The 22,050-nt window shown below is 42.1% G+C and overlaps 1 protein-coding gene across 1 annotated transcript in view; it reads right to left on the bottom strand.

Annotated features, from left to right (window-relative positions):
• The window catches only part of LOC117506169 (AP-2 complex subunit alpha-1-like), a gene marked incomplete at its 5' end in the record, with an annotated part of 47,105 nt that overhangs the window by 19,592 nt on the left and 5,463 nt on the right, over positions 1-22,050 (bottom strand). The window contains 2 exons of the mRNA XM_034165673.1: positions 1,472-1,573; positions 14,582-14,711. Of these exons, the coding sequence (XP_034021564.1) occupies positions 1,472-1,573; positions 14,582-14,711 (232 nt within the window). The remainder of the gene's footprint in view (positions 1-1,471; positions 1,574-14,581; positions 14,712-22,050) is intronic.

Genomic DNA, 22,050 nt, shown 5'->3' on the forward strand with positions numbered 1-22,050 from the left:
GTTGCATTTCTGAAATTACAGAACTGCTATAAAGAGAAGTGTTAACATTTTATTGTTTTTAAATCTTTGTAGAACTGATGTAAACACCAAACTCTTATGAAGAAAAAAAAATGTGCAGGAAAACTTTGATATAAACTGAACAGAACAAAGCAGGCTGATTTGACTCTCCATGTTTTTTTCAAGTAAGAGGTAACTTATTTTGAAATAAATAAAACATAGCTGCAGCTTAATAACTTAAAAATGACAAATTAGCAGCTTGTATTTTCAATGTAGTGTGATGATGGAATTCATCTTTTTTTTCTCCTCAGTCATGTTTTGTGCTTGAACATAAAACAACTACATTAACTCTCAATCTAAAATTAATACTTTTAAAAAAATAAAAGCTTATTAAAGTTCAGAGTTCTCACCCACTTAATATGATTAACGCTTCAGATCATCACTGCACACTGAGACCCTGCTCCATTCACCCCCCCCCCCGGCACTCTTGTGTCTGTGGGCCAGCTGACTGAGCAGCCACACACACACACACACACACACACACACACACACACACACACACACACACACACACACACACACACACACCTCGTTCAAAAAACTCCACATCTCAGACGGCAAGCCGTCCACTGCCTTTTCGGTCGTCTTTTTCAAAAACTGACCGTCCAAATGAAGGCTGGACAGCTCGCTGTTTAAAACACTGTTGTAATCTCTGAACGGCTCAGTTATTTAAGGTGCAAGTTTGAAGAAGAACCGTCAGACTTGTCAAACACTTGACCGACAAGATTTTTAACTAGACATCGGTCTCGCAGGGGAAAATATCTACTAGACATAGGCCAAAAGTTACTGGTCCACGACCTTGGACCAGTGGATTTCTCAACCCCTGCCACTCAGTGGCAACAGGGCTGTTGGCATACGTTGGCTAAACAGTCACGGTGTGACAGCTACATAACTTACATGTCATGGCCAGCATATTCACCAAATGTTTCATAAGTGCACATACTTTGGCTAAATCGTCGTGTGTAACAGCCTTTTTGGTCATTAATTTATGACTGTATGCATGTATTGCCATTTTTGTGCCCCTTTAATTCTTTGTCACCCCTTGTGATGTGCCAGAGGGCTTCTAATGTGTGTGCATGGTGAGAGGTGCAGTGACTGATGTGCCTGGCTGTTGGTGCTTTTTATGAATATTAAATTTGCAATTTGTTTTATTTATAGACTTAACTTCATCAGGCCAATGGGTCAAGTCAGTTTGACTGTTGCAGCCTGAGTAAGAGGCCATTTAAACACCTGTGACAATCAGAGGAGAACACGTAGAATACAGAGTATGGTCAGTGAATGAGTTCAGTCAACAGGGCCATGTTGTTTGTTTGGGGAAAACTGATGAACGTGATGGAAATGAGCAAGTCGATGACTCACCAACGATCATTATTCACAGATACAACAGTGATCCAGTAAGGCAAACTGCACCCACCCTGCTGAGTCGAGACACGGCCAGGGAGACACAGGTCTTGAACTCATCGGGGTTCTTCTGGCTCAGACAGGTGATGAGAGAGATGGCTGCTGTCACCACACCCTGAAGCACAAAAACAGGGTTTCACTTTGTTTTCTTACTCACACACAAATACAAGAAAAGACCAGGATGCCACCAATTACATTTCAGCAATGTGCAGACCACATGGCATGAAACGCCAACTAAAGCCACTGACTCTTGACTGGAATACACCCACAGGTTTGTCAGTTTTTTATGTTTTATATAAACACAGTGCATCTGGAAACTTTTCACAGCGTTTCACTTTTCCCACATTTTGCTGTTACAGCCTTATTTCAAAATGGAGTGAAGTCATTTTTCCTCAAAATTTGACTCACAACACCCATAAAGACAACATGAAAAATGCTTTTTTTTTTTCAAATTAAAATAAAAAACTAAGAAATCACATGTACAGAAGGAAATGACTGCATTCATATAGCAATTCATTTGCCAGGTCCACCTTCCCTGCAGATCTGGAGAAATGCTGTTCTGTCCCATTTTAATTTCTGCTTTCAGAAAGTCACAGCAGTCGAGGTAAAGCAGTTGTTCTCAAACCAGAAAGCCTGGGTGTCCAGAGATGTTCAACATTTATTGAAAGTGAGAGACGGTGTTTTATAGGAATGGCAACACTGTAGCTGCCAGTCCAGCCATGGTTAACCTCAAGCAGTTCAGAGCAGCAAAACGCAACCATAAACAAAGACTGTTTCAAAAACAACTCTGGACTTAGGTGGCAGGGCATACAAGAAGTCAGACTATAAAAGGCCAGACAACCAGCCTGCAAACTGGGAGCCCTCCACAGCAGAGGAGGTCTGTCCATTTTCACAGAGCAAACATGAGGAGGGGAACAGTCCAGCTGGCATTTCTATCTGACTGATAGCACCTGCTGTCTCTGGACTCTAATGAGGTCCAAAGGGTGCCAAGCAGTGTTTGTGTGAAGAAAGCTGGTGGCCCCAGGGTGCAAACTTTGCATGTGCACTAATCAGCTTCCTGAGGACTCCACCAGCATTTTCAACCTGTCTTTAGCCACTGCAGTTGTCACACTGAGCCTCAGAACAACTAAAATTGTGCCCATTTGAAAGCACCTACAAGTAAGATGCTTGAACAATGATTGCACTCACCTCTCAATTCCTGGGTTCTTTGAGAGGCTGATCCTACAACATATTAAAAGCCCCATCCCTGCCAACCAGGACCAGCATCAGTTTTTCCCCAGTGCAAACAGATCTAGGCTGTCATCTGTGTATTGCCTGTGATTGTTGTCCTGTGGTTTAGACATTATGTTCTGCTTTTGGCTCAATTTTCCAGTATGAACAACCCCAATTCCAATGAAGTTGGGACGTTGTGTTCTTCCACCATTCAGAAGATTCAGACGGCTTTCGGTGGCTTTTCAGTCGTGTGACTAGGTGAGCATGTCACATGTTCTGTAAGACTTCAACACGGCGGTGCTTTTGCTCTGTCAGCTTCATGCCGATGAATTTCGCTGCAACTCTTTTCATGGCAAAATCTTCTGTCACAGTGGAATGTGCCGAAAAAGTGCTGATGTCCACCTCTTCCGCAACTTCTCGGATAGTCACATGATGGTCCCACATCACCACAGCATTCACTTTGGAAATTATCCGGTCATTTCAGCATGTTGATGGCCGCCCGGAGCGCGGCTCGCTGTCCACCGTTGTGCAGCCGTCTTTTTAAACCGGTTGTACCGCTGCTTAATCTGTGTGATACCCATAGGATCGTCACTGAAAGCCGTCTGAATAATCCGAATGGTTTCCACCTGGCTGTTGCCCAGTTTCTGGCAAAATTTGATGCAGTTGCGCTGCTCCAGTCGTTCTGCCATTTCCTTACAAAGAAAAAACGACGAGAGACTACACCCATCCTTACACAAAGGCTGCTTACAAGCAAATGACGCAACCGACAGGCGTGAAAAAATTCACGCATGCGCACGAAGGTTCAAGGTTGGCTCATGCAAGGACGCGTGATTCAAATCCATCAGGTTTTTGAAAAAAATAAAAAGGTCGGATACTTTTCTAACAGACCTCGTATTCAATTGAATACACCACAAAGACAAGATATTTAATGTTCAGACTGATAAACTTTATTGATTTTTGTGCAAATATTTGCTCATTTCGAAATGGATGCCTGCAACACGTTTCAAAAAAGCTGTGACGGGGCAACAAAAGACTGGCAAAGTTGATGAACACCTGTTTGGAACATTCCACAGGTGAACAGGTTAATTGATTGGTGAGTGTCATGATTGGATATAAAAGGAGCATCCCCAAAATGCTCAGCCGTTCACAAGCAAAGATGGGGTGAGGATCACCACTTTGCAGGGTTCTCCCCAGACAATGGAACAACAGCGCCGCACCATCATACTGCCATCTAGCGCTGCTATAGTGTAGTGTCATCTCATGATGTTTTAGCAGGAGACTTGGTGGGAATCTAATGGTACGCAAAGCCGCGTTTGCAGGAAATTTCATATAAAGAACTTCTTTATTTTATCCTGTTTACATCCAGATGACACAAACCATGACAAAACAAGCCTTACACAAAGCCAGATCTCTGCATTTTTTGTTTCGTCTTGGTTGGGGACGCAGCGATCGCTGGGCCGTCTGGGGAGGAGGCACACCGGCGCCAAGCATCACGGAGGCAGCAGGTACACAGCCGACTCGATCTACGCTGACTGTTGCAGGATCGATCAGATCAGAGATGAAGAACGATGCTGCAGCCTCTGTGACAGTGAACAGGGAGGCTTTTATGAAGAAAACGTTAGAACGGAATTTGAAATTCTTCAAGTACTGAGACACACTGAGATTTTGGTGCTGGACAGTGGCATGCATTATTTCCATCCTTCTATGTTTTAAAGGACATGTCACACTGAAATCAGAACATTTCCGAGTGTTTCTGACAGCGTTTCTTAGAGGAAACTGCGCACTTGAATGCTGCCAAAGTTTAAAACAGAACCACAGATTAATTACAAAGTTTACATAAGAGAGATGTGGTGTTGTGATGACTCTTTTTTTTTTTTTAAGTTACAACTGTTAATTTTGAAGCAGTCACCGTAAAAGCATCTGCTTTCCACTTAGTGTGTGTGCACATTGTGCGAGTGCGGTGTGCGCTGCTCTGTTAAGCCTGGTTCACATGACAGGATTTTAAAATTATCTTTAGGTTTCCAAAACCTGAGAGACCTGAGAGACCTTTAGGGTTCCAAAAAGAGACCACACACGTGAAGATAAAAAAAAAAAAAAAATCATAGCTCTGACAGGTTTGGTGGTACAGTGTGTGGTGTTCAGTCACACAGTGAGGACAACAACACCACACATGAACAGATTTCACAAACGAACATTCCCAGCTCAGACAGGAAATCTCGCAAAAATCTCTCGAGATTAAACGTGACTTCAGAGTAAACAAACGGAGATACTTTGTGGACTATTTAAAATATACAAAATGAAAAAGAAAAGGCGTTCTTTAAAGGAGTGGAGACAGCGCCACCACCGGACTTTCTGGTAAGTCAGAAGAGCTGTTTTAATTTATTTTCCGCTCTGTACGTCCGTCACCTCGCTTTCTGATTGGCTGCACGTCACATTCAGCAGGCTGCATGCTCGTTTGTGGTTGGAGGACACATCACACACTGCGATATCGAGCCAAAAAAATCCAACATGTTGAATATCCCCGATTTTCAATCGGAGCGCTCCTGACGCCCTTCTGAGTAGATCAGAGCGCTCTGAACACACCACACACGGCAGGAATATCTGATAAGATTATCTTTAGTGTTATCACGATTGTCGGGGCGTCTTTAAGATTGTCGGAAGGGGAAGATCGGGTCCGATATCGGTCTAATTATCCTGCCGTGTGAACCTGGCCTTACAGAACAGTGTCACATCAAGACAGACACTCAAAGTAAAATAAAAATAAACCCTACCAACTCCACTGAGAAGGGGAAAAAAAAAAAAAATCTGAAAAGTCATCCACTTGTGATTTCCAAAGTCCGCTCCACCAGAGGAGTCCCCACACACAGAACGAGCGCGATCGCGAGCCAGTTTTGTGGAGCTCCTCACAAAGTTCTCTCACGGTTAGATAGAAAGTCCATTATCTCCTGAAAATAACGTATTCCAACGTTTTCCCCAATGTAAAAAAAAAAATCCATCTGCGTGTCCAGCCTGTGCAAAACAGGCACCGGAAAGTATTGTAAAAGGAGAAAAACTTAGGAAATTGGAATATGTCAAATATTTAGGTGTGGTATTGGACAGGACACTGTCCTTCAAAAAGCACATTTCTAAACTAATCAAAACTGTAAAATTCAATTTACATCAGTTTAGATATATTCGCAATCAGATAAGCACAGATGATATTTTCACATTTTACTTATTGCATCACAACCTGGTCTTTGTCGACCAACAGTGTTACAGCCACTAAAAAGTCTCTATAAACAGGCTCTTAAATGTTTAAAAAACCTTTTTCATACCACTATTATAATATTGTGAAAAAATATAAATTAACATCTGAATATTTTATTTTCTTCTCCAATGTCAGTTTAGTGTATAAATTTGTTCATATTCTGGCGCCACAGCCTCTGAAATTGTTAAATTGTTTAAATTTCATACAAAGAAATGGTTGAAAGATGGTCAGGCTTGTAAACACTAATTGACTATTGACAGTGTCTTGGAAAACTATATATATTAATTGTGAGTAATCCATTACTGACATTTCTTGTTGGTGCTTGTGGGGGTTGTATCTGTTTTTATATTTTGTAGTATTTTGTACATTGTGACATGCTGTTTCTTGCTTCTGCCCGCAGACAACAGATGAAAATTAGTTTGTAGCTAAATCTGGTCTGTGCAACACATTTGTTGCGCAATGACCCTGTCAAATAAAAAAAATATTTACAATGAGGAAAATAAGTATTTGATTTTGCAAGTTCTTCCACTTAGAAATCATGGAGGGGTCTGAAATTTTCATCTTAGGTGCATGTCCACTGTGAGACATAATCTAAAAAAAAATAAATAAATCCGGGAATCACAATGTATGATTTTAAAATAATTTATTTGCATGTTACTGCTGCAAATAAGTATTTCAACACCTGCCAATCAGCAGAAATTCTGGCCCTCAAAGACCTGTTCGTCTGCCTCTAAAAAGTCCACCTCCACTCCACTTATTATTCCAAATTAGAAGCACCTATTTGAGGTCGTCAGCTGCATAAAGACACCTGTCCACCCCACACAATCAGACTGAGTCTCAGCTCAATTTTTTGGTCTTAATTCCACTCGCCGTGTTTGGAGGAAGAAGAATGCCGAGTACCATCCCAAAAACACCGTCCCTAGTGTGAAACATGGGGGTGGAAGCATCATGCTTTAGGGGTGTTTTTCTGCACATGGGACAGGACGACTGCACTGTATTAAGGAGAGGATGACCGGGGCCATGTACTGTGAGATTTTGGGGAACAACCTCCTTCCCTCAGGTAGAGCATTGAAGATGGGTCGTGGATGGGTCTTCCAACATGACAATGACCCGAAGCACACAGCCAGGATAACCAAGGAGTGGCTCCATAAGAAGCATATCAAGGTTCTGGAGTGGCCTGGCCAGTTTCCAGACCTAAACCCAATAGAAAATCTTTGGAGGGAGCTCAAACTCTGTGTTTCTCAGCAACAGCCCAGTAACCTGGCTGATCTAGAGAAGACCTGTATGGAGGAGTGGACCAAAATCCCTGCTGCAGTGTGTGCAAACCTGGTGAAAAACTACAGGAAATGTTTGACCTCTGTAATTACAAATAAAGGCTACTGTACCAAATATTAACATTGATTTTCACAGGTGTTCAAATACTTATTTGCAGCAGTAACATACAAATAAATTATTTTAATAAATCATACATTGTGATTTCCGGATTTTTTTTTTTAGATTATGTCTCTCACAGTGGATATGCACCTAAGATGAAAATTTCAGACCCCTCCATGATTTCTGATTGGGAGAACTTGCAAAATCGCAGGGTGTTCAAATACTAATTTTCCTCACTGGAAATATGATTTGAAATACATTAAAAATACATGGATGACATAAGAAAATGAAATCACTTATCTCCATTGTGGTCCATTTAAAAATCAAATAAATACTACTGGATTATTGTAATTCTCTCCTCTTCGATCTCCATCACAAATCCCTCCATAAACTTCAACTGGCCCAGAATTCAGCTGCCGGTATCATAACTAGAACCCCCTTGATCCACCATATCACTCCTGTCCTCCAACCGCTCCACTGGCTTCCGGTTCATTTTCGGAATCTATTCAAAATCCTCCTGTTAACTTTCAAGGCCATGCATACACACATACACACACACACACACCCCAGCTGTTCGACCTCCTATGTTCCCGCTCCCTTATATATCCTCTTCCTATATCCACCTGTCTGTCCCCTCTGCCCATCTCACTACCATGGGGGCCAAAGCATTCAGCCGCTCTGCTCCCCACCTCTGGAATTCATTACCATCCCAACTCACTGATTCATTTCCACATTTCAAATCACAACTCAAAACATCTATTTAACTGCTTATTCCACTTGATGCCTATTGCTCTATTTTAGTCAGTTTATTGATTTTTATTGTTTCTTTTTATTGGATTTTGAGTTTTACTCTTCAGTGTCCTTGAGCAGCGAAAACAGCGCCTTCAAATAAAATGTATTATTAAATATTAAAAAATAATAACTGTGTGAGTATATGATAACAAGAAGTATACTAACATTAAAAAATTACATAATTAACAGGAAATAAAAAGGGTTGAGTTCTTCTAAACTGTTGAGGTCTAACATCTAAGGATCTAAAAACATTCTGGAATCACACACCATTCCAACTCATTATAGAATCTTATTACCACCCTGAAAAAAATGTCAGCTACCTATTTTATAAACACTCCCCAATCTAAAGCTTATGGATCCCCACAGGAAACACACAAGTTATTATTCTAGCACATTACTGTGTGTTCATTTATTTATCTCTGCATTGTTTCATTCACGTTTTAGTTCCGCCTCCTTGTTTGTCATTTCACCCTTTGTTATTTAATCACTCCCTTGTTTGTCAGTATTCACCGCTTCACTGTCATTGTTTTTGTCCTTGCCTTGCCTGTGGCTTCATCTGATCTCATTTCTACATTTAAGTACCTGATCTCTGCGTTTTCTCCGCTGTGGTCCTGTTTAGTTCATATCCTGTTTTGATAGTACTATGTGTCAGCACCTGTGTTTTTTGTCCTCAACGTATTTGTGGACTTTTGGGTCACTGGTCACTTCTGCACTCTGAACTATTTTGTATCATTAAATCACCTAAGATTGCAATTCATCCCTCATTACGTCACTGTCTGCATACTGGGTTCCTCCTCAACCAAATCCTGAACAGAATGAACCAGCCCCAACGAAACCCAAAGGACAGTGCCCTAGATTTGGTGGCCCTGCAAACTATTTTCTCCAAACGTATTTATTTAATTGTTTTTACAACAGCTACACTCTGGGATGGAGGTACGGCTTATGAACGAGGCATGGGACCTCATAGAAACTAATGACTGGGTGTTTGACTGGGTGTTTGACCTCTTCCTGGAGTTGTATAATGTCAATTTCTGAGGCAGGTAGGCTCCTGGATTGGATGTGGGACCCGGAGTGCAACCTGTCAGCAAAACCAGTTGTGGCCAAGATTGATTACAGCTGCTCAGACTCTGGGGCTTTTTTGTCCAGGGCATTATGGTGCTGGACCTCAGCAACATGACGGACGTATTTTTTCAATAACTGGAACTCTATCTGGATTTCATGTACAGCAAAGACCCACAGTAATGGAACAAAATTTTGGACACAGTAGAAAATATCACACAGGCAGAACCTGATCTTATGACTGCACGGACCTCCATCACATCCAAGATGACTGCAAGCACATGTCCACGGTGATTTTAGTGTCAGTCTTGGTCTTTAACTGGTTTTTCTGGGGTTATTATATGACTAGTCCGAATTATGAGCACATTTTTAACTTGTCTTTTTAAATCTTAACATTACACCAACCACAGGTTAGCTAGCCGAGGATCCTTCTGGGCTCATACCTGCAAGCTCCCAGCTCACCCCCTGTCTGCCATTCAGGTTCCGTCTGTGGGCCCATTGGGAGTTTTGGTTGCTGGTCGCTGAGGTCGGCTGTACGAAAACACCCCAACTGCCATGGCTGCTGACTGCTGAAACATTCACCATCGGAAGAGATCTTGTGCCCTTTTGCCCTGACAGCGACCCGCTGTCTACCAGAGTTCCAATGGCTTGCTGTTGCAGCCTGGTAGCTGGAGCTGCCACAGCCACTAGAACTACTGCTGCTGGATCCACGGCTGCTAAATCCATCGAGGTCTGCTTGCCCTCTTAATGCTGACAAATTATACCTTAATGTCATCTTTCTGTCGCCTCATTCTATTCTCTCTCTGTCTGTCTGTCTGTCTGTCTCTCTCGGATGTGCGGCTCCATCCAGAAATGGGACTGGGTGTCTTCTGCATGCCTCCTGTCCTGGACACCAGCATGGATATTCGTTTTTTGTTAATTGTGTCTGTAGCATGGTCCAAGCAAAGGGTCGCCCCTCTGAGTCTGGTCTGCTTGAGGTTTTTCCTCAAATCATCAGAGGGAGTTTTCCTTACCACTGTCACCTGTGTGCTTAGTCTAGGGGTTGGTAAGGTTAGACTTTACTTGTGTGAAGCGCCTTGAGGCAGCTTTGTTGTGATTTGGAGCTATATAAATGAAATAAATAGATGGTGTGCAGGTGTTGTAACAGATCACATGATATGTGGTCACGTGATTATCTGGACGGCAATTTCCTCATTGCATGAACGGCAGATGTGCTCTTTGGCTGTATTTACGTCTGTCTACACAACTTATACCAACATGGTGTTTCATTGCTGTGCTTACGATTGCACAAGCCATCAAAAGAAGGGCGCTGGAGTACATTTTTTTTTTATTGTTTTCCCGCTGATAGAGAGCGTGTGAAAAGTGACAGTTTCAAAGTTCTGTCGCATTTTTTCCCATTTTTCTAGATTATGCTTTCATCAGGATTAATTTGTTCTTTAACAAGCTGTATATTCTGCAATCAATCAACCTCCAAACCAAAAGAAAGGTGTACAATTTCCTCTATGAACTGGGGGTCATTTAAGTGACTTTGTAGTGTTTCAATTCTATGTCGTGAAGTTGATCATATTTTTGACTTTTCTGACAATATTTGACCTATGATCAAATGTAATCAGTGTGCGCACTGTAAAAACTATTAAAATATGGCAGGAGAGAAAAGAATGAACCATTAAAGTAAATCACAGCCTTTTGTGGGGTCCGATTTAGTAGGTGAGTCGGACTGCGATCCCATGTGTGAGCACGGTTTACAAAACTAAACGGCCGGCCTTTTAATCACGGAAATACAGGTAGTGTAGTGTTGAACTTTAATTTCATACCTCTGTTACTGGGCACGTGCGAGGGGTTTGTAATGGAAATACATTGTGATCAGACAGGAGTTCAATTCGATGTCTGTGAACATCTGTTACACAGAAACTGTTATATACAGTGTTTAATAGATGGAAAACCATCTAAAAACATTGGGACATTTGCTTTTGATCCGGTGAGTGTGAATATCTGTTTATATGACGACAGTTTAGGTGAGTTTTACTACTTGGGATGACTGGACACTGTATGTCTGGCTTAAGCTCACAATTGATAAAACAGGTAAACATTTTAGGGATCCACGCTGATTCTCTGGACTTTCTCTTGTCCAGGATCAAGCGCTTTAGCTATATTGGACAATTTAGCTTAGCCGCCCACCTATATCCAGCACTGGCCTGCTGTGTGTGTGTGTGTGTGTTTGTGTGCTTGCCGTCCAATATGGCTGAGTAAACAAAACCACGCTTTGTGTGTGACATCACTGTACACTATCCATTAGCATGCTGTTAAAATTACCACTTACTGTACAGAAGACTGTACACGTGAGGCAAACCCAGAATTAAAAGCACTGCAGATGACTAAATGGATATTTGGCAGCATTTTCTTGGCATGAATGTTTCTGCCCTGGCGGGGGTTCTGGTTGGCCTGAGTCCCAGTGTTTCCCTCAGTCCTGAAGGGGTCCTGTCCTCTGGGAGCTTACCATCTCAACAGGCAGGTTGCACATAGTTGTGTGGCTCTCAGGGAACCCTTGTATGTTTGCCATTTCTACCTGCTCTACCGACAGCTGATTGGCTCAGTCAATTTTCAGCAGCCTATCAGAAAACTCAAGCCTGTTAGCTCTTTGTTAGTGAAGCACATCTGAATGAGCTAATCAGATTTTGGGGTGCCTGGTGACGGGGAACCACTGGTTATAACCACAAAACTGTGCTGACTGAGGTAACTGTGCCAGTGGAGGAGAGGCTGGAGAAGGCCTGTTCAGAGAAATCACTCCTGAATGCCAACAGCAGAGATGGTGGGTGTGGAATCCCAAAGTAGAAGTCAGCTGCAGAGAATTTCCAGAGGGGTCATTCTGGAGAGCCTTTTCCATCCTGGAAAGTGTAGGTTCAAACCAAAAGAAGCTTCTGGTCAATAACACCAACGTAGCACCCAGGTGACCGCGGCTAAAGAAAAAAGGACCACGAGATCGGCTCAGTCAGCACAGAAGAAAACTGTTAGAGCTCAGCAGACCTGGGGATCTTTTGCAAAGATCAACTCACAATACCATTCAAGGTTGAATATGAAAGAAAACTGAAGATACCACATGGATTCATAAAGAACTTTTTGTGTTGTAACAGTGGAGCTCAGTGTTTAATGTCTGTCACACAGTGGAACATCTGACTGAAACGGAGTGGGCAGGCCGTGCACAGCTGCTCCAAACGCTCTGAACCAAAATGACCTTCACAGCTCTACCACAGTTATGGGCCTTTCACACTGAATCCGTCAGGCCAATCCGTCAACGCATGGGAATCCGTCGGAAAACGCATCCGACGGATCCGATGCATGACGTCAGACGCGTCGCTTTGGAAGCGGCCAAAAAAAAAAAAAAAAAAAAAAAAAGGTGGGGGGCAGAGATTGCCACATCACACTCTGGCTGTTTCCACAATCTGAAAAAAGTTCAGTGATCGCCATCATGAATTTGCGCCGCCTGAACCACAAAAAAAGCTTTAAAAAAACAGCAGTAGAACGATTCTCCCATCACCCTGCCGGGAGAAGCTTTTTTTTCCACTCCCTCGGAGTGACCGCCGACCGAGGGAGGACCGACGACTTGGTGGGATATCGATCGAACCGCGACAGCGGGCCGACCTGCACGGAGAAGCCAGCCTTCAGGCATCATTCCTGGGCAGACCGAGGCAGGCAGCCGGAGTGATGGAACAAAAACACTCAGTCCGAAATCTCCCACTTTTTGGATATATGCGAAGTCCCAGTTTGACCAACGGAGTTTAGTTCTGCAGCTTTATCGAGGTGAGAATAATGTAAAAATAAAACGTGACGTTTACTGAACTGCTTTGAAGGTTTAATGATCAGCTAATGTTAGCTTAGCCTTTTAGCACAGTTGATCTGAGTGAACGATTTAATTTGTAAATGGTTCAGTCTTTTTATTTTTTACCAAATAAAGCTACAGCTTTTTTCAGACACCACAAAAGCTCAACTTTAAATAACTTATTTTTTCGGGTGTTTTTTCCATCATTTGTTTCCCCTTTTTTTATATATATATAAACTGTTTAGTGTTTCTTTATATTTAAAGAAATATTTTTATTTGTCCCAATCAGGAACATTTGCTGTGCAGACAACCAACCAAACTTCCATTGATGAGCTGAACACCACGAAGTCCAGTCGAAAGAAAACATCTCTGCTTTTCAGCAACACCACCAGAGTTCAAAGCTGCAGAAGAGACCTTCATCTGGTCCAGAGAATCCAGCAGAACATCACCTGTTTCTAAATAAAAGGCTCTTTCAACAGCAACTATTTTATTATTTTTTAAAAAGCTGTTTCATTTTATATTTTAACAATAAATGAACAGATCATTAAAAATGTCCACAAAATCAAAGTCCAAAGACATTTGCACAGGTAGAAGCTCTCCACTTATTGTGCTCAAATTCATATTTTAGAAATGACTCTGTCCTGATAACAACATTAAAGGCAATTACATATTTTGGTGAAATTACAAGTTGAAATGACTAAAATAATTAATCATGAGGTTTATGTCACAGAAATCCTACTTTATAATCACACTGCAGTCATTGTTAAATTATTTCCTGTTGCATTTATAATAAACATTAATATTTATTTACAGTGTCTGTTTTTCTGGTTAAAATGAGATATAAACAATCTACCAGACTTAAAAAAAAAAATGGACAAATTTCCATGTTATTTTGTCTAAAAATAAATGTCAGAGATTCCTTATGTTAAACAAGAAGTGAAATAATCTGAAATAACAGGTGGTTTTAATTTACAGACGAAAGGTTTCTAAAGAACCATTTATTGATTTATTTATCTATTTTAATTACAATTGTTCTAAACTTTTTTTTTTTAACTGTAATCAGAAATAATGAGGTAACAACAAGAAACATTTCGAAGGATTTTTCTTCAGAAAACTACTCCATAAATGAGGAGTCCTGTGACACGTATGTTTTGCACAGATCAGTGGTTTCTGCACCGTCCATTTTGTACAGATCAGATTTCTGCCACCCGTCTTACGTGTTTTGGCCCGACGCGTTGTTCCTATTGGACAACGCAAAGGTACGTCACAGCTCAGCAAGTCGGAAGTTGAATTAGATTGAACTTTGACTCCGTCAGCCTGCTGACAAGCGGCAATGCGCACTCCCGTCAGATGCATCGGTTTAGCTCGGCTTTTGACGCGACGCATCTGACGCATCTAAAATGCAACGCGTCTCATTGAAAATAATGCTTTTTAGACCGATTTTTGACGCATCTGACGGTCTGACGGATTGAGTGTGAAAGGCCCATTAGTTATTCTGATGAGGGCAATTTACTGGGCAGTGCAGCTGATGAGACCTACGAGTTGCACAAAATACTGCACAAGACAAAATGGTGCATTGTGTAATGCTGCTTCATATCTCAGGATCTGCACAGACATCTCACCATATGTTGGTCATTGAGGAGGTGCACCACCCGGGACGTCCACTCCCCCATCAGCACCAGGTCAGGAGAGGTCTTATAGAGGCGCAGCAGACACAGGGCGGCTGACTGCTTCACGCTGTCCATTGTGTCACTGCACATATTTCAATCACATAAGAGGCAACAGTGAAAACATTTTTATTTTTTCTACTGGTTTTCATTGGTCACCTGGCCACAGGGAGGCAGCATGTCGCCGAGTGAACAAATTTGCATCCAATTATTACATCACTCACGAAACAAAAATAATTTGAGGAAGAGTTTGTGTGCCAGATGTTAGAGATGTGGCTGTAGACAAAGTTACAGTGAGGCAAATAAGTATTTGATCCAGTGTCGATTTTGCAAGTTTTCCCACCTACAAAGAACGGAGAGGTGTGTAATTTTTATTGTAGGTACACTTCAACAGAAGACAGAATGTAAAAATATCAAAAAATCACACTATGATTTTTAAATAATTTATTTGCATTTTATTGCATTAAATAAGTATTTGACTCCCTAGAAAAACAGAGCTTGGTACAGAAACATGTGTCTGCCATTACAGAGGTCAGACGTTTCCTGTAGTTCTTGACCAGGTTTTCACACACTGCAGCAGGGATTTTGGTCCACTGCTCCATACAGATCTTCTCTAGATCTTTCAGGATTGGAGTTTCAGCTCCCTCCAAAGATTTTCGATTGAGTTCAGGTCTGGAGACTGGCCAGTAGTGATGGGATGAACAACACTGGTGCGTCAACACTGTGCCGAGCACACAAGAGTGAAACCCCGTATTGGTGCGTGTATCACTTTAAGAAAAAAAATCGCGACCGATACAGGAACTGTGCCGTTCGACTGCGCCGCGCCAAATTGTGTTTATAAGGAAACAAACTGTATCGACATGTTGCAGATTTGTTGGATGGAGTTTTGCTGTTGGATTTTTGCTTACCCTCACCTTGTTCCACTGACTTCATGGATCGTTCAAAGACGTTTCCCCAGTCTGGAATAATTTTGATCTTTTGACGCCAAATAAGGTAAATCTTTTTCTCCTTTGGGCATTGTTTACTGTTATTTTTCCAATTAGATATGTGTGTACTCCTTTATAATACTGGAAGAATAACCAGAAAACATCTTTACCTTTATCAACTCGCACTGAAATGTTTATGCTCACCATCTTCATCTGTACCCTGTGAAAGAGGTTTTTCTAAGGCAGGGGAACTGCTGTGTAAGAGGAGAAATCGCCTTGGAGCAAAGACACTTCAGAAACCTTTGTTCCTCAATAAAAATGCATAAATGAATCTATTTTTAGGCTTTTATTTCGTATGCTTCAACACTTAAGTTAAATTTCCATAAATACGAGGTCTGTGAGAAAAGTATCCGACCTTTTTATTATATGCAAAAAATATATGGATTTGATTCATATGTTTTTACGTCAGCCAAGCTTGAACCTTCGTGCGTATGCGTGAGTTTTTTCACGCCTGTCGGTTGCGTCATTCGCCTGTGGGCAGGCTTTGAGTGAGCACTGTCCCACCCCTCTCGTCGTTTTTTCATTGCGAGGAAATGGCGGAATGATTTGGGCTTTTGTTCCATCAGAATTTTTTCAGAAACTGTTAGAGACAGGCAGCTGGAAACCATTTGGAAAATTCACATGGCTTTCGGTGAAAATTTTATGGGCTTCACAGAGATTACGGAGTGTTACTACCACTTTAAGGACGGCCCACAATGGCGCACAGCACGCCGCGCTCCGAGCCGCGATCGACAGGCAGAAACGACCATTTCATTTCTAAACGGTTCGCTGTATGGCTCTGGGACCGTCGTGTGCAATTTCTCTGGTTATCACATCAGCCATTTTCCGGCAGATTTCACTTTTAACAAGAGATTTTGTCATGGAAAGTCGACTGAGTCGTTGATGAAGCGAGACAAAGGAACACCTCCGTTTTGGAGTGTTAGAGGACAAGTTGGGACATGCCCAGCTCTCCACAATTTCTCTTGTACTCACTCGACTGGTAAGCACTGAAAGCCGAGATAGGCATGTCCCAACTTGTCCTCTAACACTCCAAAACGGAGGTGTTCTTTGTCTCGCTCCATCAGCGAATCCGTCGTAACGCGCGAAGCCTCCGCGCGGCTTTCCATGACAAAATCTCTTGTTAAAAGTGAAATCTGCCAGAAAATGGCTGATGTCCAGCTCTTGTGATAACCAGAGAAATCGCACACGACAGTCCCGCTCCACACAGCCATCCGTTTAGAAATGATGTGGTGGTTTGTGCCTCTCGATCGCGGCTTGGAGCGCGGCGCGCCATTGTGGGCCGTCCTTAAAGCTGTAGTAACACTCATTCTCTGTGAAGCCCATAAAATTTTTACCGAAAGCCAGATAAATTTTTCGAATGGTTTCCAGCTGCCTGTCTCTAACAGTTTCTGAAAAAATTCTGATGGAACAAAAGCCCAAATCATTCCACCATTTCCTCGCAATGAAACAACGACGAGAGGGGTGGAGCAGTGCTCACTCAAAGCCTGCCCACAGGCGAATGACGCAACCGACAGGCATGAAAAAACTCACCCATAGGCACGAAGGTTCAAGCTTGGCTGACGTAAAAACATATGAATCAAATCAATATATTTTTTGCGTAAAATAAAAAGGATGGATACTTTTCTCACAGACCTCGTAAGTTACAAATTTTAACTCTGAATTTTATTACAGACAAATTTGCTATATTTTACATACCAACTCAGTTTAGCATTTACACAAACAAGGTTTTAAGCAAATTTTAAACTCTTCTCATGAACAGCTTAACTTGACACACAAACTGAGCACATGAGATTATGCAATGATGAGATCATATTTTAAATAGAGGACTCGCGACTGAATATTTCACAGGCTGATGCTGCGTTTGCAGCACATCAGCTTTTCCATTTTATTTTCATTTTATTTACCTGCAATGATTTTATGAACTACTGCAGGGGTCACTACTGAGCGACCAACACAGTGTCAATACAGTGCTGACACGGTTTGTGTAGTCGTGTGTCAATATCTCCTTGAGGTATCATCATTCCATCACTACTGGCCAGGCCACTCCAGGAACTTGAAATGCTTCTTACTGAGCCCCTCCTTAAGCCCCTTTCACACCGGGGGTGCTCCCGGTTGCGCCGTGCGTCATTATGACAATGCCGCGTGGAAGCAACTCAGTGCCGAGACGATGCAGCTCAGTGCCACAACAGCGCGAGGGGCACAAAGGAGGAAGCAAGTCGGGTGCCGAAAAATTAAACCCGTTTAATTTTTGGGGCATCCTGTGCTCGACGCAGAAATGAAGTGGTTCCAGCGCAGGTCGGGGCAAAGAGGTGTAACTCGGGGCAAAGAGGCGTTACCCGGCATGACTCGGAAGCCAATTTATGATTCCTGCTGTGTTCCATTGTTCCCGCAGTATATTACGCAGGATTGTTTTTATACCGTGTACTTAATGCAGTAAAAACTACACGCTGAAAAAAAAAAAAAAAGACCACAGAAAAAAAATGCATACTGATTGCCAGAAATATCCAGTAAGAAGTCCAGACATCTCTAGTCCACTCATGGACGTTCGTTCACGCGTGCACATGTGAACAATTAACAGAAAAGAAAAAAAGTCTGGCTGCAGGTATTAGTTCCTTGTTCTCACATCACAGTTAAAAAAAAAAAGGACAAAATCAAATCAATTTTATTTATATAGCGCCAAATCACAACAAACAGTCGCCCCAAGGCGCTTTAAAAAAAGGACAATAAGTCCTGAGACAGGACATGTCAACATCAAGTAGAACTCCAGACATCACATTTGCTTGACGGTTCGTTCACGCATGCATCTCGCGGTCAAAGGAGGAAAGAAAAGAAAAATAAATTGTCTGCAGGCAGTTAGTTACTTTCTCTCCTCAGACTCTCATCACAGTTAAAAAAAAGGACATAAGTCCAGGACATGTCAAAATCACGTAGAACTCCAGACATCTCCACATATGCTCAAGGACAGTTCGTGCGCGCATCTCGCGGTCAAGGGAGGAAAGATAAACTAGAACAGAACTCAGAGCGCAGCCCTGCAGCTCAGCACAACAACAAGTAGAAGAGAAGTCAGAGTGCACAGTCTGTCTGCAGCCAAACTGTGCAATCTGACTTCTCTGTGCAGAAATCCTGTAGGCTGCGTTCTCACCACCTCTCCCTGCGCGTACCTGACGCAGATATTCCTGCATCGTCATGACACCACAGGATGCAACTGGGAGCAGCCACGGTGTGAAAGGGGCTTTAGTTGCCCTGGCTGTGTGTTTGGGGTCATTGTCATGCTGAAGACCCAGCCATGACCCATCTTCAATGTGCTTACTGAGGGAAGGAGGTTGTTTGATACATGACCCCATCCATCCTCCCTTCAATACGGTGCAGTCGTCCCGTCCCCTTTGCAGAAGAGCACCCCCAGAGTATGATGTTTCCACCCCCATGCTTCACGGTTGGGACAGTTTTCTTACTGTGTTTAGAGGATGACAACAACCCCAAGTGGAGTTGACACCAAAAAGCTCTATTTTGGTCTCATCTGACCACATGACCTTCTCCCATGCATCCTCTGGATCATCCAGATGGTCACTGGTGAACTTCAAACGGGCCTGGACATGTGCTGGCTTGAGCAGCGGGACCTTGCTGCCCTGCAGTTACTAGGGCACACACATTCATGTCTGTGTGTGTATGTGTATTAGAGCGCACACGAACATACATTCATGAAAATTCAGTAAGGTATGTCTTCTATAATACATTCAAATTCTAAAGTAGAACTCTACTAATGGATACTAAGGTATATCTAAAAAAAAAAAGAAAAAAAGAAAGAAGTAGAACAGAGTAGAGTAGAGCCACTTCGGTGCCTGGTCTTAAGAACCAGGGATCATGTCTGTGCAGAGGTGTCAAATCCAGCTTCAGGAAGTCCAGCCACATATTTGTTCCATCTTCCTAATAAACCAGCAGGCGATCTCAATAATTAGCTCATCCACCTGCCTGAAGAGCTGAACTAATTATTGAGATCGCCTGTTTAGGTGCACAGGTAGAAGCAACACATGGGAGGGTTTTTACTTTCTGAAGCCGGATTTGACACCTCTGTCTGTGTGTACTGTGAGGGTGTACACGAACACACGTTCATGTCTGTGTGTTGTTAGGGCACACAGACATTCACTTCTGTGTGTGTGTGTTGTTCGGGTGAACACGAACACACGTTCATGTCTAAGTGTATGTCTTGATCGGGCGCACACGAAGTTCATGCCTGTGTGTGTGTTGTTAGATTCATTTTGTCCATGTGTACCATGGATCATAGCATATAAGCATTTATAGTCAACAAAAGCTTACAAAGTTTACAATACAGGGTAACATTGGAGCGCTGTATTCAAACAGGTTAATCTCATTATTATTCAACATGGCTATACAATTATACAAGCTTCTAAAAATCACAGAAAAGGTCTTTCTGGTGAATTTGAAATACATATTTTCTCATACACATCACATTAGAAAACTGTTATACAATTTTTTAACTTGTGTACGAGGTCTGTTAGAAAAGTATCTGACCTTTTCATTTTTTTCAAAAACCTGATGGATTTGAATCACGTGTGCTTGCATGAGCCAACCTTGAACCTTCGTGCGCATGCGTGATTTTTTTCACGCCTGTCGATTGCGTCATTTGCTTGTAAGCAGCCTTTGTGTGAGGATGGGTGGAGTCTCTCGCTGTTTTTTCATTCCAAGGAAAAAGAGGAATGACTGGAGCAGCGCCGCATCAAATTTTGTCAGAAACTCGGCGACAGCCAGGTGGAAACCATTCGGATTATTCAGACGGTTTTCGGTGATGATCCTCTGGGCATCACACAGATTAAGCAGCGGTATAACCGGTTTAAAGACGGCTACACAACGGTGGAGAGCGAGCCACGCTCCGGGCGGCCATCAACATGCTGAAATGACCAGATCATTTCCAAAGTGAATGCTGTGGTGATGTGGGACCGTCGTGTGACTATCAGAGAAATTGTGGAAGAGGTGGACATCAGCACTTTTTCAGCACACTCCAACTCAGTGCTCCAATGATGTGCTCGTCTAAACCCCCTGTAGCTGGCACATTGCTTTTTTCTGTAGCCCTAAACTCTGCACCTATGTAGATTCGGAAATAGTTTCTATTCTCTCTCTCCCCCTCCATCCCTCCAAAAAGTCAGCTCTTTAGAATGCTGAAACATGCAAATGTAAAAGAATGAAATGGTATTCATGTATGTAAACGGTGCCGTTGTTGGGTGAGTGGCTGAAGTTTTATCTCTTGAACACCAGATGCCAGACAGAGAGCATTTCCAAAATGCCATGAAAACCACCAAATAAATAAAAGTACTTAATTTCCTAATATTTGGAGTCAGTCTGGGTCAGGGGTCTGCATCTTTTACTGTCAAAGGAGCCATTTCTGTCCTGTCTTCCACAAATAAGTTTGACCTTTAAAATGAATAAATAAAGATAACACAGCTTATAAAGTTTTTTTTAATATATAAAGTTCAACTATATATAGTTTTTAAAAGTATTATTCTTTTTTGTTTTTTTACAACCCCAAATCAGAAAAGTATGGATGATATGAAAAATGTGTGTAAGTGTGTGTGTGTGGGGGGGGCACTTTCTTTGACTTGTATTAACTGCAGACTGTATGAAACCAACATATTTCATGTTTTGTGAGGTCAGCTTTATTTTTTCTTTATTTTATTCTTTATTTTATAATATACATCCATTCCTACATTTACGGCCTGCAGCTTTTTCCGAGAAACGTCAGGGGATGAAAACATGAACATTTCCAAGTCATTGACTATTTCTTAGACTTCATTTCCATCAATCATTCAGAAATACAGTGTGTACTTTATGGTAAATCTGTGTCAGGTAGGCAGTTCTCAAAAACTAAATGTCCACGCTGCAAGTGGGACAAGTGAGGGAAGCCACCAAGACAACGCTGGAAGAACTTTTGGCTTCTGTGGGTGTGAGTGGAGAAACTGGGAATAGAGCAACACGAACACATAATTTTACAACTTCTTCTCATTTGTGGTTGTTTTCTGTTGCATTTCTGAAATTACAGAACTGCTACAAAAAAAGTGTGAACATTTTATTGTTTTGTTTTTTTATTTGTAGTACAAACGCAAACACCAAACTCTAATAAACAAGGAAAAAAAATACACAGACATGTGCAGACAAACTTTGATATAAACTGAACAGAACAATGCAGGCTGATTAGACTCCCCATGTGTTTTGTAAATAAATAAGAATAAGAGGTAACTCACTTTGAGGTGAAGCTCTCGATCTACTGGTCAATCTTTGTTCCTACTCTCACCTATGGTCATGAGGGTTGGGTCATGACCAAAAGAACTAGATCGCGGGTACAAGCGGCCGAAATAGGCTTCCTCAGGAGGGTGGCTGGTGTCTCCCTTAGAGATGGGGTGAGAGATAGGGAACAGCTCCCTTATA

The sequence above is a fragment of the Thalassophryne amazonica genome, unplaced genomic scaffold (genome assembly GCF_902500255.1).
Source record: "Thalassophryne amazonica unplaced genomic scaffold, fThaAma1.1, whole genome shotgun sequence".
Taxonomy (NCBI): Eukaryota; Metazoa; Chordata; class Actinopteri; order Batrachoidiformes; family Batrachoididae; genus Thalassophryne; species Thalassophryne amazonica.